This window comes from Bufo bufo, chromosome 4 (assembly GCF_905171765.1).
Source record: "Bufo bufo chromosome 4, aBufBuf1.1, whole genome shotgun sequence".
NCBI lineage: Eukaryota > Metazoa > Chordata > Amphibia > Anura > Bufonidae > Bufo > Bufo bufo.
In genome coordinates this window covers 372,258,780-372,273,765 of record NC_053392.1, presented here as the reverse complement: position 1 = coordinate 372,273,765, position 14,986 = coordinate 372,258,780, and the positions used below count along the sequence as shown (strand labels likewise).

Here is a 14,986-nt window from a genome sequence, read left to right as displayed (position 1 = left end):
CCTCTCCCCTCCTGGAATCTTTGCATTAATACACAGGTTATTTTATACATTATAATTTTTTTTATAAAATTTATATTTGTTATTCTCTTGAATTTAATAGGTTTTGAAGTGAATCTAGTTCACATGGTGTGGCTATACCCAAGGTTTAATGTCTACTGGACTGTGCTGTAATTCAGGAGAAACTAAACTGATCAATCAATACCCATTAAACTCATTCACATGTGTCCTAGGCATTCCTACTGGTTTTAGCTTTCTCCAGGGTAGCTTTCTAAATTAGTTGCAAGATGCATTTTGATTTTTGAAAATTACTTGGATACTTTTACTGTATAATTTTGAAACACGTATTATAATTTTTTTTTTACAAAAAAACAAGAACATTGGCTAAAATATCTTGCCTTCAACAATTTTATTAAAAGGGTTAGCCCACAAATAATATTTTATCACTTATTCACAGAAAAGGTAATAAATGTATGATTGCTGGGGGTCTGACCACTGGGACCCAGAATGATCACAGGAAAGGGGGTCCTCAAGTCCCCTGTGTAAATGGAATAGTGGTACACATGAGTAAAATTCAATTCTTAAAAAATAAACAATTACTTTAACTATAAATAATATCTGAGCAATGCAATGACTTACAACTCAAGTAATCCGCAGGAACATTCCCTTGCACGAATACGAGCTGCTGTCCATCGTAGAGGTAAAAAAAATTAATGGATGGAAAGTAATTGGTCATAAACTCCAGCTGTTCACAATACGTTTTCTCCATTCCTTAAAGAAAACAATAATTTCAAATATATAAATACATAAAAAAAAATTGCACACAGTTATATTGAAAAGTATATATTTTGTCTGGCTAATGATAGGCTAATGGGCACATTAAAGGGGATGTCCGAGTTATATCTATATACAGTATGTTACGGTGGCTTATAACATTATTAAAAATACATTTGTAACTTACTCACATAATTTATTCTGCCGTGTTTCTGCATGGCCGATACGGGTCACGTGACCCCTGATGTCATCCACCAAGCTCCGGTGGTGACGTTTCATGTACAGGCTTCTCCCTGCCTTAGGGAGTGGCCCGGCTCTGTACACGAATCGTCAGAGCCTTGTGTGCACACCCCCCTCTCTCTCCTCTCGCTGCCAAGGCTCCTGTGAGGGATCGCGCATGCCGGCAGCTGTTCGGAAAGTTTCAATGGTGTGCCCGCTCCGTCCCTGTGATCCACTAGTGGGCCCGTTCCACTGCCTCTGCATCGGCGATCTTTACCAGTGCCGGAAGCCTCAGCAAGTTACCATTGCCCTACTCCACTGGCCATCAGAAACAAAACCACCCCCAGGAACATCACAAAGTAAATCATTGTCTGTCATATAGATATAGCTGTGATATAGCTTAGATAGATATAGCTGTGATATAGCTTAGATAGATATAGGTGTCATATAGCTTAGATAGATATAGCTGTCATATAGCTTAGATACATAAAGCTGTCATATAGCTTAGATACATATAGCTGTCATATAGCTTAGATACATATAGCTGTCATAGCTTAGATATAGATATACACACACAATCTATATATATGTATATCGTGATATATATTTACTGATCTATCCTATCTATCTATCTATCTATCTAGAGAGAGTATCTGCAATGTGACAGGAAGATCTTCTGCTGTGTGAGCTAGAGATGACTATGTGACTGTTTTTTATAATGGCAAAATTAGGATGTGCAGAGCAGGGTGAGGGGAAGGGCAGATTCTTCACACCCACAAATATTCATGGAGGGAGAGCTCCGTCATTGTTGTTACTGCCCCCACAGATTTGCTGCAGCATGGTAAACAAAGCAATAATAACAGAACCATGCAAAGGTGTAAGTATGGGTTTTTCTCTTAAAAAAATCAAGCTTAACTATGTATATGTAGTCCTATGAGTTTATTTTTTCCATAACTCGGATAACCCTTTAAACATACGTCGGGAGCATCTCCCAGCATATATGCTAACGTTGATCCTAAACGTGGTGTTAACTAAGTTTGAAATTGTATGAATTATTATAATGTCTAGAAAGAGTACATACCATGGTCAGCAACTAATATCAAGTTCACACAGTTTGAAGATTCCTTTGCTTCAGATCCACCATCGCATCTCTATAGTTTTATCAGCGCGTATCAAAGCCTTAATCACTAACAAAATGGAAATAATATTGATACAATATGTAAAAAATGTACTAGTCATTCAAACTGATTCTTTGCCTTTGTAATGTTATATCACACTGACAAATGGATTGAATTTTAGGAATATTAAAAGAATTGTCAGAGAGTTCAAGAAATTTGTAAATGTTCTTAAAAAAAAAAAAAAACATTGCTTACCTCAAAAATCACTAGCTTCAGCACTAATGCTCTAGTTGTCCCTTTTGTTTACAGGTATCATGATAAACCTTACCACATGTGCAGCCAATCACTGGCCTAGTGATTACATGCCATTGCCATACTTGCTAGCATCACCATTGAAGGCAATGATAGGGCTGCAGTGGTAACATGCTAATACCAGATGTAGCAGGGTTTAGCACTCCTGCTCCTAACTCAAATTTCTTAACTCATCGCGTTATATTGAGACAAAAGCCATTGAAAAGCTTACGTCACTCCAGGAAAGTGTACAGGGTTGGGTGGGGACCATCTTAGCATTGTTGCTAGAGTGGAGGGGGTTTAGCTGATGAGTAGAGATGAGGGAAGTTTAAAAAAAAAATGATTCGACTGCTTTGCCGAATTTCATAAAGAAATTAGATCAGTTAAGAATTACTTTGTCACAAAGCGAATTTCTTTGTACAAGTGGGCGCAATGACGGGGAACGGTGATCACGCTGCTCCCCATCATTGAACCCCTCAGATTCCGGCTTCATCGCTGATCTCGGTATCTGAGGCTACAATTTAGGCCTTTCAGGGGTTAAAGGAGTTCTCCAGGATTTAAAAAAATAAAAATACGTAAATATTACTTTATATAAATAAATTCCCAAATACCTCTTCATAGTTATAATAGCTCATTTTCTCTGGGGAGCATCAGGAGAAATAAAATGGCCGCCATCCTATTAGTACACACAAAACCTGTCCTTATCACACAGGAGGACAAGTTACTTCAGAGCACTGCGGTGAAGCCTGCTTCATCCTCCTGTCTGCTCTTACAGTTTAATATGATCTTCAGCTGAATCTCTGAGGAATTAAGTTCATGAGGAGACATGAAGTACAGAGAGGAGGTGGGGATTGTGGCTGTGTCCTGCTATGTGATTAGGACAGCTTTTGTGTGTACTAGTAGGACGGCAGCCATTTTATTCTCCTAATAATTTGCTCCCCAGAAAAAACAAACAGTCATTATAACTAATGAACAATATTTGGAATATATTTATAATAAAGTAATATTTAGGGCATTTTCAATTTCTTCATTCTGGAGAACCCATTTAATCAGGGTAAAAATAAATAAATTAAATAAAATACTCACCTTAGCCATGGGGGCCATTTTAATTGAAGAAACCGTGTGAAATCTTGCGCGGTGATGTGATAATGTCATTACGCTGGGCGGGAGCACCAGCATGTGATGTCATACGCTACCCTGCGCAAGATTTTGCGCGGTCTCTACAATCAAGATGACCGCAAATGGATGAGGTGAGTAAATATATTTTTTTCCCTATCATTTCTGGGAAAATCGGTTTGTTACCACGAAGCACGAGGAACTTCCGCATCATGGTGAATAGAATTTTTCCTAACATTTTGATCAAAGTCCACTTCAGATATTTCAATTCGCTCAACACTACTGGTGAGTATATTTTTATTTATAATTTCCTGCAGGTAGTTTAATTTATTAATCTCTCAGACAACCCTTTTACCCTAAATTAATAGTACAAGCGACTACAATAAACTTTGTAATACACCTTCTCAGTTAAAAATTGTCTACGTCTCCTGTTTTCAGCTGTTTACCAGTTTCCCCACCCCATCCTCCCCTGGTAATTGCTTTTAACTTTGAAAAATGCCTTATTCACATCCAGGATGGATCATCAGTGCAGGAGGACCAGATTACACATGCCAATGCAAGTCTATGGAGAGGGGAGGGGGAGGAGTGAGCAGGAACTCAAAGACAAGCACTGACACAGAAAGACTGCACAGCTACATAGGAAAGTTATAGCTTAGACCAAGTGCTTCATTCAAAACCATACAGGTCAGTACTTCACTCTAATGTCCTCCATTATCCTACGGTGGCTTCTGTGTTACTGTGAGACAGTTAGGCACCAGATTATCTTCTACTTTCTGTGTGTACAGTAGATGGGATCAAGTCTCCACTCTTTGAGAACTTCAAAATATATGCAGCAAGCACAGAAAACTCCAAAAAAATGCCAGATACACGTGATAAAATGGCCCGAAATAGTGATATTGCTCATGTATACACATTGTACTATTGATTAATGCAAAGTTTGTTGAAAACTCACATTCTGATCCTCCTTTAGATCTAAAAGACATTTGCGAGAATAGTTCTCCAAAGTGTTATGTGAGGCTAACCAGACTAACTACAGTATAATTATGCCCAAGCTAAAAATCCAGGGATGATATATGTTCCTTTTACTATCAAATGTAATGTAATCATGCATCAAAGATTGAAGCAATCGGGAGAAATATTGGGTTGTTTGTGTCCGACTGGTAAATGAAGGGCACCTGTCAGCAGATTTGTAGCTATGACACTGGCTGAGCTGTTACATGTACACTTGGCAGCTGAAGGCATCTGTGTTGGTCCCATGTTCATATGTGTCTGCATTGCTGAGAAAAATGAAGTTTTTATATATGCAAATGAGCTTCCAGGAGCAACGGGGGCGTTATCATTACACCTAAAGGCTCAGCTCTATCTGCAACTACAGTGCCCTCTACATTTTGATTGACAGGGCCAGGTAGTGAACTGTCATCACGCCTGGCACTAACTTCTCAACTGCAGAGGGTGCATCAGTTGAAGCTGAGCCTCTAGGTGCAATGGCAACGCCGCTGTTGCTCCTAGGGACTCATTGCACATATTAAAACTTTATATTTCTCAGCATGCTGGAGTCGAATCAGGCCAAATGCAATATCTGCACAGCAAGTGCACTGTATGTTCTCCTGGCGTTTGCATGGGTTTATTTCAAATACTCTGGTTTCCTCCCTTACTGATAGGTTATTTTCTCCTGACAGGGACCACGTGAATGGTGACAGTGAATGTGCGTGCTATATAAATAACAGGAAATAAATCACTTACCCCACCACTTACTGGACCAAACGAATGTCCTGAGGAGTCTGGTTCTTCAATGTACAATGTATAAAAATGTGGCCTATTAAACACATATGGATGATGTTACAATGAAACATAAATAAAAACATAGCCTACCTTACTACTAGCGTATCAGAAGAAGAGATACCTTTTATCTTTTGGAAGGTCAAGCCACTCCAGAATGCTGCGTATTCTTTCTTCATACTGAACAGACCTTATATGAAAAATGGAAATATTATTTCTGGATAGTTTTAGGTTATGTGCATTGGATTTTAGTTTGCAATTATCATTACAATTTGTAACATACTTGTAACGGACCGTTTCCGCAGACAAGGGGTTAAAATCCGTTTAGGCGATATGCCCCTTTCTGAGAGACAGGCACAGCTACTGCAGAACACCAACTCCCGAACTGGATACAAAGTAGCACTCCAAACTGGAACCTCACGAATAGCTGCTAGCAGACGAACAGGAAAAGCATACAATCCTGGCAATCGGTCTTCTAACAGCATACAGTGAATCCCCCCAATAACGAGACAAGGCTCCGTTTTGAGGGTCAAGCAGTGGTCTGACTGTACTTCACGTACAGCCTCTTTTATTCATAAACCACAAACATAGTACTGCCCACAGGGGTTTGAAATGCAACCAATCAGTAATTTACAACACATACAATGTAAGTACAGCTCATCTGGTGTACACGCCCCTAGGGGACCAGAATGAAGACTGTGACATAGGACAGATAAACAGCACTTAGGACACACAGACACAACACATCCCCACAATGCATCATGGTTTCCTACTCTCTGCCCTCGAGACACCCGAGGCGTAATCCAATTATCTCTCAAGACAAAGAGAAGTCACCAATACACATGTGCAGACAACAGAACAGACATCACCATTTAAACACACAATGGGACAATGGCACAATAGAAACACACCCAGCATATTCCTCCCAAGCTGACAAGTTACACTTATTATAAATTGTTACAACTTTGTGAGTTTACATTGGCCATACATATAACTTACATCAATTTAAACAGTATAACTTGGGGACAAACCTATCCAAAATTCACTTGAATAGGTTCAGGGGTTTAAAAGTTAGTATATGGCCCATAATCCAGGGGCAAGAGGCCAGCAGCCAGTCCTTTCCAAAACCCAGTGGCGAGGTTGGTTTCGCCACACATCTCCCCCCCCCCCCCAGGGAAGACTAACCAGATACCTGACCTCACGCCGGTCGGTACCTGAGTTAGTCTGGCAGCCCACCCACAACACAATACTGGACCTGTTGCATTTGGTAGCCTGTCTCTGTCCAGTGAGTCCACCAAGGTTAGGTTGGAAGCTGGTACTCCCGGTCTCTGTGTTGCTCCCTGGCTTAGAGTCTGGTTGTTGGAGGGGGAGACCGACTGTCTCTACCCCCTGTGCTGTAAGTGCAGAGACCACGGTCCCATCTGCACTGTTGTGGGGCTTACTGTCTCCCCCTGGTGCGTTAAGCTGCCGCTGGGGAGAGGGGGTAACGAGCTCCTCTCCCATACATACTTCCAGCCGCTGGGGAGGGCGACCGACTGTCTCCGCTCCCAATACAGTGTCCTGCTGCTGGGGAAAGGAGACTGGGCTCTCTATTCCCTGCTGGACACTCTGCCGCTGGGGGACAGGACCGACTGTCTCTGCCCCCTGTAACTCCGCCTGCCGCTGGGGAATGGAGACTGGGCTCCCAATTCCCAAAAAATCATGCTGCTGCTGGGGGGCAGGAACTACTACCTCTGCCCCCTGTAACTCAGCCTGCCGCTGGGGAGGGAGGACGCTGCTCTCCTCTCCCTGCATTTCACACTGCCTTCCCGGCATATCACTCTGCTGCTGGGGGGCAGGAACAACTACCTCTGCCCCCTGTAACTCAGCCTGCCGCTGGGGAGGGAGGACGCTGCTCTCCTCTCCCTGCACTTCACACTGCCGCTGGGGAATAGAGACTGGGCTCCCAATTCCCTGCAATTCACACTGCCGCTGGGGAATGGAGACGGGGCTCCCAATTCCCTGCTGGACCGGTGGAGAGACCTCGGTCCCATCTCTACCGGCCACCTGGGGTCCTTCCCAGTAACATTCTACAATATCTGCCCAGCTGAATGGGTCTGGATCTGGGTCTGTCACCTTACCGTCCTGCTGAGCCTTCTCAATGGAGTGGAAGAGATCTCGGTAGTCCTGCTCCAGTTCCCACTCCAGGGTTGCTAGGTGAGCCAGGTCTTGCTCTACCTCATGGGGGTCATCCCACTCATGCCTAGCCTCCCTCTCATAAAAAATGTCCTGAAGTCTGGACTGTACAGGGCTCCCGAAGTCAGGCTCTGCAAAGGACTCCCATAACAAGCCAGGACCATAAAACTCCTCTCCCTCTGGCTTGTCATGTTCGGCTGTCCAGGGAATATACTGTGCCATATACCACCAAAGCGCCTGGTAGGCATCCTCCAGCCATAGCTCCTGCCATACCCGGTGCTCTAGTTCCTTCACCCATTCCACCAGGGGCTGCTCTCCCAGGAAGGGCATCCGCAGGGCCACTTGCTTCTGCAACCGCTGCTCTTCACTGGGGAGACTCTCACCCCGCTGGTATTGTAGATTATCCAGGGCCTGGTACCAGATGCCTTTCCTTAATGCATCCCGGCCATCCAGGTCCTCCTCCTGGTATAACACTGCTGGTTCCATCCTGCTGCTGTCAGGGACGCTGTACTGGGACATGCGTTGTCCTTCAAATTGTAATTCCAGGGAATGATGTTTCTTTGTAGCTGTCCTTCTGGCTGTAGGAACTATCCCACTGCTGCCACCAATGTAACGGACCGTTTCCGCAGACAAGGGGTTAAAATCCGTTTAGGCGATATGCCCCTTTCTGAGAGACAGGCACAGCTACTGCAGAACACCAACTCTCGAACTGGATACAAAGTAGCACTCCAAACTGGAACCTCACGAATAGCTGCTAGCAGACGAACAGGAAAAGCATACAATCCTGGCAATCGGTCTTCTAACAGCATACAGTGAATCCCCCCAATAACGAGACAAGGCTCCGTTTTGAGGGTCAAGCAGTGGTCTGACTGTACTTCACGTACAGCCTCTTTTATTCATAAACCACAAACATAGTACTGCCCACAGGGGTTTGAAATGCAACCAATCAGTAATTTACAACACATACAATGTAAGTACAGCCCATCTGGTGTACACGCCCCTAGGGGACCAGAATGAAGACTGTGACATAGGACAGATAAACAGCACTTAGGACACACAGACACAACACATCCCCACAATGCATCATGGTTTCCTACTCTCTGCCCTCGAGACACCCGAGGCGTAATCCAATTGTCTCTCAAGACAAAGAGAAGTCACCAATACACATGTGCAGACAACAGAACAGACATCACCATTTAAACACACAATGGGACAATGGCACAATAGAAACACACCCAGCATATTCCTCCCAAGCTGACAAGCTACACTTATTATAAATTGTTACAACTTTGTGAGTTTACATTGGCCATACATATAACTTACATCAATTTAAACAGTATAACTTGGGGACAAACCTATCCAAAATTCACTTGAATAGGTTCAGGGGTTTAAAAGTTAGTATATGGCCCATAATCCAGGGGCAAGAGGCCAGCAGCCAGTCCTTTCCAAAACCCAGTGGCGAGGTTGGTTTCGCCACACATCTCCCCCCCCCCCCAGGGAAGACTAACCAGATACCTGACCTCACGCCGGTCGGTACCTGAGTTAGTCTGGCAGCCCACCCACAACACAATACTGGACCTGTTGCATTTGGTAGCCTGTCTCTGTCCAGTGAGTCCCCCAAGGTTAGGTTGGAAGCTGGTACTCCCGGTCTCTGTGTTGCTCCCTGGCTTAGAGTCTGGTTGTTGGAGGGGGAGACCGACTGTCTCTACCCCCTGTGCTGTAAGTGCAGAGACCACGGTCCCATCTGCACTGTTGTGGGGCTTACTGTCTCCCCCTGGTGCGTTAAGCTGCCGCTGGGGAGAGGGGGTAACGAGCTCCTCTCCCATACATACTTCCAGCCGCTGGGGAGGGCGACCGACTGTCTCCGCTCCCAATACAGTGTCCTGCTGCTGGGGAAAGGAGACTGGGCTCTCTATTCCCTGCTGGACACTCTGCCGCTGGGGGACAGGACCGACTGTCTCTGCCCCCTGTAACTCCGCCTGCCGCTGGGGAATGGAGACTGGGCTCCCAATTCCCAAAAAATCATGCTGCTGCTGGGGGGCAGGAACAACTACCTCTGCCCCCTGTAACTCAGCCTGCCGCTGGGGAGGGAGGACGCTGCTCTCCTCTCCCTGCATTTCACACTGCCTTCCCGGCATATCACTCTGCTGCTGGGGGGCAGGAACAACTACCTCTGCCCCCTGTAACTCAGCCTGCCGCTGGGGAGGGAGGACGCTGCTCTCCTCTCCCTGCACTTCACACTGCCGCTGGGGAATAGAGCCTGGGCTCCCAATTCCCTGCAATTCACACTGCCGCTGGGGAATGGAGACGGGGCTCCCAATTCCCTGCTGGACCTGTGGAGAGACCTCGGTCTCATCTCTATCGGCCACCTGGGGTCCTTCCCAGTAACATTCTACAATATCTGCCCAGCTAAATGGGTCTGGATCTGGGTCTGTCACCTTACCGTCCTGCTGAGCCTTCTCAATGGAGTGGAAGAGATCTCGGTAGTCCTGCTCCAGTTCCCACTCCAGGGTTGCTAGGTGAGCCAGGTCTTGCTCTACCTCATGGGGGTCACTTCACGTACAGCCTCTTTTATTCATAAACCACAAACATAGTACTGCCCACAGGGGTTTGAAATGCAACCAATCAGTAATTTACAACACATACAATGTAAGTACAGCCCATCTGGTGTACAAGCCCCTAGGGGACCAGAATGAAGACTGTGACATAGGACAGATAAACAGCACTTAGGACACACAGACACAACACATCCCCACAATGCATCATGGTTTCCTACTCTCTGCCCTCGAGACACCCGAGCGTAATCCATTATCTCTGCAAGACAAAGAGAAGTCACCAATACACATGTGCAGACAACAGAACAGACATCACCATTTAAACACACAAAGGGACAATGGCACAATAGAAACACACCCAGCATTTCCTCCCAAGCTGACAAGTTACACTTATTATAAATTGTTTTACAACTTTGTGAGTTTACATTGGCCATACATATAACTTACATCAATTTAAACAGTATAACTTGGGGACAAACCTATCCAAAATTCACTTGAATAGGTTCAGGGTTTAAAAGTAGTATATGGCCCATAATCCAGGGGCAAGAGGCCAGCAGCCAGTCCTCTCCAAAGCCCAGTGGCGAGGTTGGTTTCGCCAAAATACTTCTCTATACTAGTCCTCATGCGCTTTTTATTTGTGTGCAATCTGCATCAATTTTCCGCAGCTATAATACGGTCCCATTGATTTCTAGGAGCCCATGCACACATCGGTGTTTTTTTCCAATTCCATGTCACCGTTCCGCAAAATTAAGAACTATGTCCTATTCTGGTCCATATTGTGGATGAGAATAGACCTTTTTATTAATGGGATTGGGAAGAATGCGCATTGCCACATGGAACGGAAGGTATCCGTATGTTGTGGATTCATTGTTTTGGACTGAAAATATGGACATTGCCGCATGTAGGAAGCCTAAGGGATGATGTCTGCTTGTAGACAAATTCTTTTGAGAAGACTTTTTTAGTGCATGTACAGGAGTGCAGAATTATTAGGCAAATGAGTATTTTGACCACATCATCCTCTTTATGCATGTTGTCTTACTCCAAGCTGTATAGGCTCGAAAGCCTACTACCAATTAAGCATATTAGGTGATTGTGCATCTCTGTAATGAGAAGGGGTGTGGTCTAATGACATCAACACCCTATATCAGGTGTGCATAATTATTAGGCAACTTCCTTTCCTTTGGCAAAATGGGTCAAAAGAAGGACTTGACAGCCTCAGAAAAGTCAAAAATAGTGAGATATCTTGCAGAGGGATGCAGCACTCTTAAAATTGCAAAGCTTCTGAAGCGTGAATCATCGAACAATCAAGCGTTTCATTCAAATAGTCAACAGGGTCGCAAGAAGCGTGTGGAAAAAACCAAGGCGCAAAATAACTGCCCATGACTGAGAAAAGTCAAGCGTGCAGCTGCCAAGATGCCACTTTGCCACCAGTTTGGCCATATTTCAGAGCTGCAACATCACTGGAGTGCCCAAAAGCACAAGGTGTGCAATACTCAGAGACATGGCCAAGGTAAGAAAGGCTGAAAGACGACCACCACTGAACAAGACACACAAGCTGAAACGTCAAGACTGGGCCAAGAAATATCTCAAGACTGATTTTTCTAAGGTTTTATGGACTGATGAAATGAGAGTGAGTCTTGATGGGCAGAGGGATGGGGCCGTGGCTGGATTGGTAAAGGGCAGAGAGCTCCAGCCTGACTCAGACGCCAGCAAGGTGGAGGTGGAGTACTGGTTTGGGCTGTTATCACAAAGATGAGCTTGTGGGGCCTTTTTCGGGTTGAGGATGGAGTCAAGCTCAACTCCCAGTCCTACTGCCAGTTTCTGGAAGACACCTTCTTCAAGCAGTGGTACAGGAAGAAGTCTGCATCCTTTAAGAAAAAAACATGATTTTCATGCAGGACAATGCTCCATCAGCACGCGTCAAATACTCCACAGCGTGCTGGCAAGAAAGGGTATAAAAGAAGAAAATCTAATGACATGGCCTCCTTGTTCACCTGATCTGAACCCCATTGAGAACCTGTGGTCCATCATCAAATGCGAGATTTACAAGGAGGGAAAACAGTACACCTCTCTGAACAGTGTCTGGGAGGCTGTGTTCGCTGCTGCACGCAATGTTGATGGTGAACAGATCAAAACACTGACAGAATCCATGGATGGCAGGCTTTTGAGTGTCCTTGCAAAGAAAGGTGGCTATATTGGTCACTGATTTGTTTTTGTTTTGTTTTTGAATGTCAGAAATGTATATTTGTGAATGTTGAGATGTTAATATTGGTTTCACTGGAAAAATAAATAATTGAAATGGGTATATATTTGTTTTTTTGTTAAGTTGCCTAATAATTATGCACAGTAATAGTCACCTGCACACACAGATTATCCCCCTAAAATAGCTAAAACTAAAAACAAACTAAAAACTACTTCCAAAAATATTCAGCTTTGATATTAATGAGGTTTTTTGGGTCATTGAGAACCTGGTTGTTGTTCAATAATAAAATTAATCCTCAAAAATACAACTTGCCTAATAATTCTGCACTCCTGTAGAATTGAGATATTTTTTTTCCATGTCTGCTAAACATGGGAGGCACATCCAGCACAGCTTTTGCCAACAAAGATTGAAAAAGATCACACAATGTAAATAATTATTGATATGAATTCTAATCAGTTTAATTCATTATAATTGTCTATTGTGTCATGTAGAGCATGTCAGAAGGTTGGTTAAAGAGAATCCTGTACGTTGAAGTAAAGCCAGCAGCATGTTATAAAGCAGGAGGAGCTGATGAGACTGATATTAAGGCCTCATGCACACGACGTTGTTGTTTCTGTTCCACAAAATGGGGTTCCGTTGTTCCGTGATCCGTTTCCGTTTTTGTTTCCGTGTCTTCCTTTATTTTTGTAGGATGACCAGACATGAAGGAAAGTAATAAAAAGTCTAAGTCAAGTTTTGCCATGCAAATGATAGGAAAAAAAACGGACGCGGATGACAATTTTGTGTGCCTCCGAGTTTTTTCACGGTCCCATTGACTAGAATGGGTCCGCAAACCGTTTTCCGTGAAAAAAATAGGACAGGTTATATTTTTTTGACGAACTGGAACCACGGATCACGGACGCGGATGACAAACGGTGCATTAGCCGAGTTTTTAACGGACCCATTGAAAGTCAATGGGTCCGCAGAAAATCACGAAAAAACGGAACAACGGACACTGAAAAAAACAACGGTCGTGTGCATGAGGCCTAAGTTGTGGGGAAAAGTCAGTATAACTTATATTTTTTGATTGAAGAACCTTCTCTTGCTATGCTCAAGGCCTCATGCACACAGCCGTTACCCGGCTGTGTCCATATTGCGGCCCGCAAACAGCTTGAATGGGTCGGCAATCCGGAAGGTGTGGTGCGGAACAGGCGCACGAAACCCCACGGAAGTACTACAGAGTGCTTCCGTGGGGTTTCTTTCCATGCCCCCCGCACCGCAATAAAAAAGTAGATGTGGATGCATCATGGAACCATGCACGTTGAATGGGGTCTCCTTCCGGCTGCGGCAACCGCACGGAATTGGTGCCCGTGCATTGGGTACCGCAAATTTTGGCTGGCTGTGTGCATTAAGGCCTAAGAGTCCAGTGACCTGCCTCAAAACAGTGCATAGCTGTTCCCTGTAGGGGCCAGTGGGCACCAAGCACTTTGCCTGTGAGATGATAGTGATGACATGTATAGCAGCCCAGGGGTCATGTCTCTGAAAGATTCTGCTGCTCAGTCAAACCCCTGCTCTGTCCTGCAACAGCCTTCTCTCCTGATAAAAGCTGATAAAGACACACACAGGGTGTGAATGAATAGGGGCAGTGTAAGTATATATTTGTGTGAGTGTGCAAGCACATACATGTGTGATATACAGTATGTAAAATATGTGAAATCAACAGATTTAATCAATGTGTTTACACTACTTTTCTGAACATTAGTATTACATTGAACTATAGGGTGATTGCGTAGCAGGCGGTATTTGTCTGGCTAAATCATGCTATATTACAGACAATGTGGCCAGCGAGCATTCCGGTAACATCCAGCAGCGCCAGATCCAGAGAGCTCCAGCAGACTGTTCTCTTCTGGAAAAGCCTGCCGAAGTCCTGCCGCCAGTATGAAAGAAACCTACAATGTGTATTTACACATTTAAATCTCTATTTCGGATTTCTATATCAATCTGCTCAGCTCCTCCAGCACTATAAAGGTCCATTCACACGTCCCCAAAATTGAGGAACAGGTGCGGACCCATTCATTTTCAATGGGGCTGGAATGTGCTGTCCGCATCCGTATTTCCGGATCCGCACTTCCGTTCCGCAAAAACATAGAACATTTCCTATTCTTGTCCGCAATTGTGGACAAGAAAAGGCATTTTCTAGGAGAAAAGGCATTTTCTATGAGAGTGCCGGCGATGTGCGGTCCCGCAAAATGCGGAACGCACATTGCGGTGTCCATGTTTTGCGGATCCGCAATTTTGTGGATCCGCAAAACACATAACGGATGTGTGAATGACCCTAATATGCTGCACTGCATTTTCATGGTGACAGGTTCCCTTTAATTCATTACATAATTGGATTACCTAGTTATCCTGATCCAGCAGCACCTATCCAAAACCAATCTTTTTTGTTCCTTGAGGCAGAGCAGCAGTTAATGTCCAGACACGTATTCACCACTAGACACAAATGTACCAGTGGACTCCATTTTATACCGCTCTCCAAACGAGCAGCCAAACAACGCGAGTTGGTGAGCGCTTGCGTGTTTGATTTTTAAGTGTGTGTTTGTATAAAGTGTGTGACTTGAGATTCAGGGACTTTAGGATGGAACTACAGTAAGGGTACTTTCACACTTGCAGCAGGACGGATCCGACATGCTGTTCACCATGTCGGATCCGTCCTGCGGCTATTTCGCCGTGACTAACAATTACGCGAAAGCCGCCGGACTAAAATTACTGCATTCAGG

The 14,986-nt window shown here is 44.5% G+C and overlaps 1 protein-coding gene across 1 annotated transcript in view; it reads right to left on the bottom strand.

Annotated features, from left to right (window-relative positions):
- ENPP3 (ectonucleotide pyrophosphatase/phosphodiesterase 3) overlaps window positions 1-14,986 on the bottom strand; it is a 140,642-nt gene that overhangs the window by 57,476 nt on the left and 68,180 nt on the right. Inside the window, 5 exon segments of the mRNA XM_040430090.1 lie at window positions 637-768; window positions 2,072-2,119; window positions 2,160-2,178; window positions 5,259-5,331; window positions 5,419-5,484. Of these exon segments, the coding sequence (XP_040286024.1) occupies window positions 637-768; window positions 2,072-2,119; window positions 2,160-2,178; window positions 5,259-5,331; window positions 5,419-5,484 (338 nt within the window).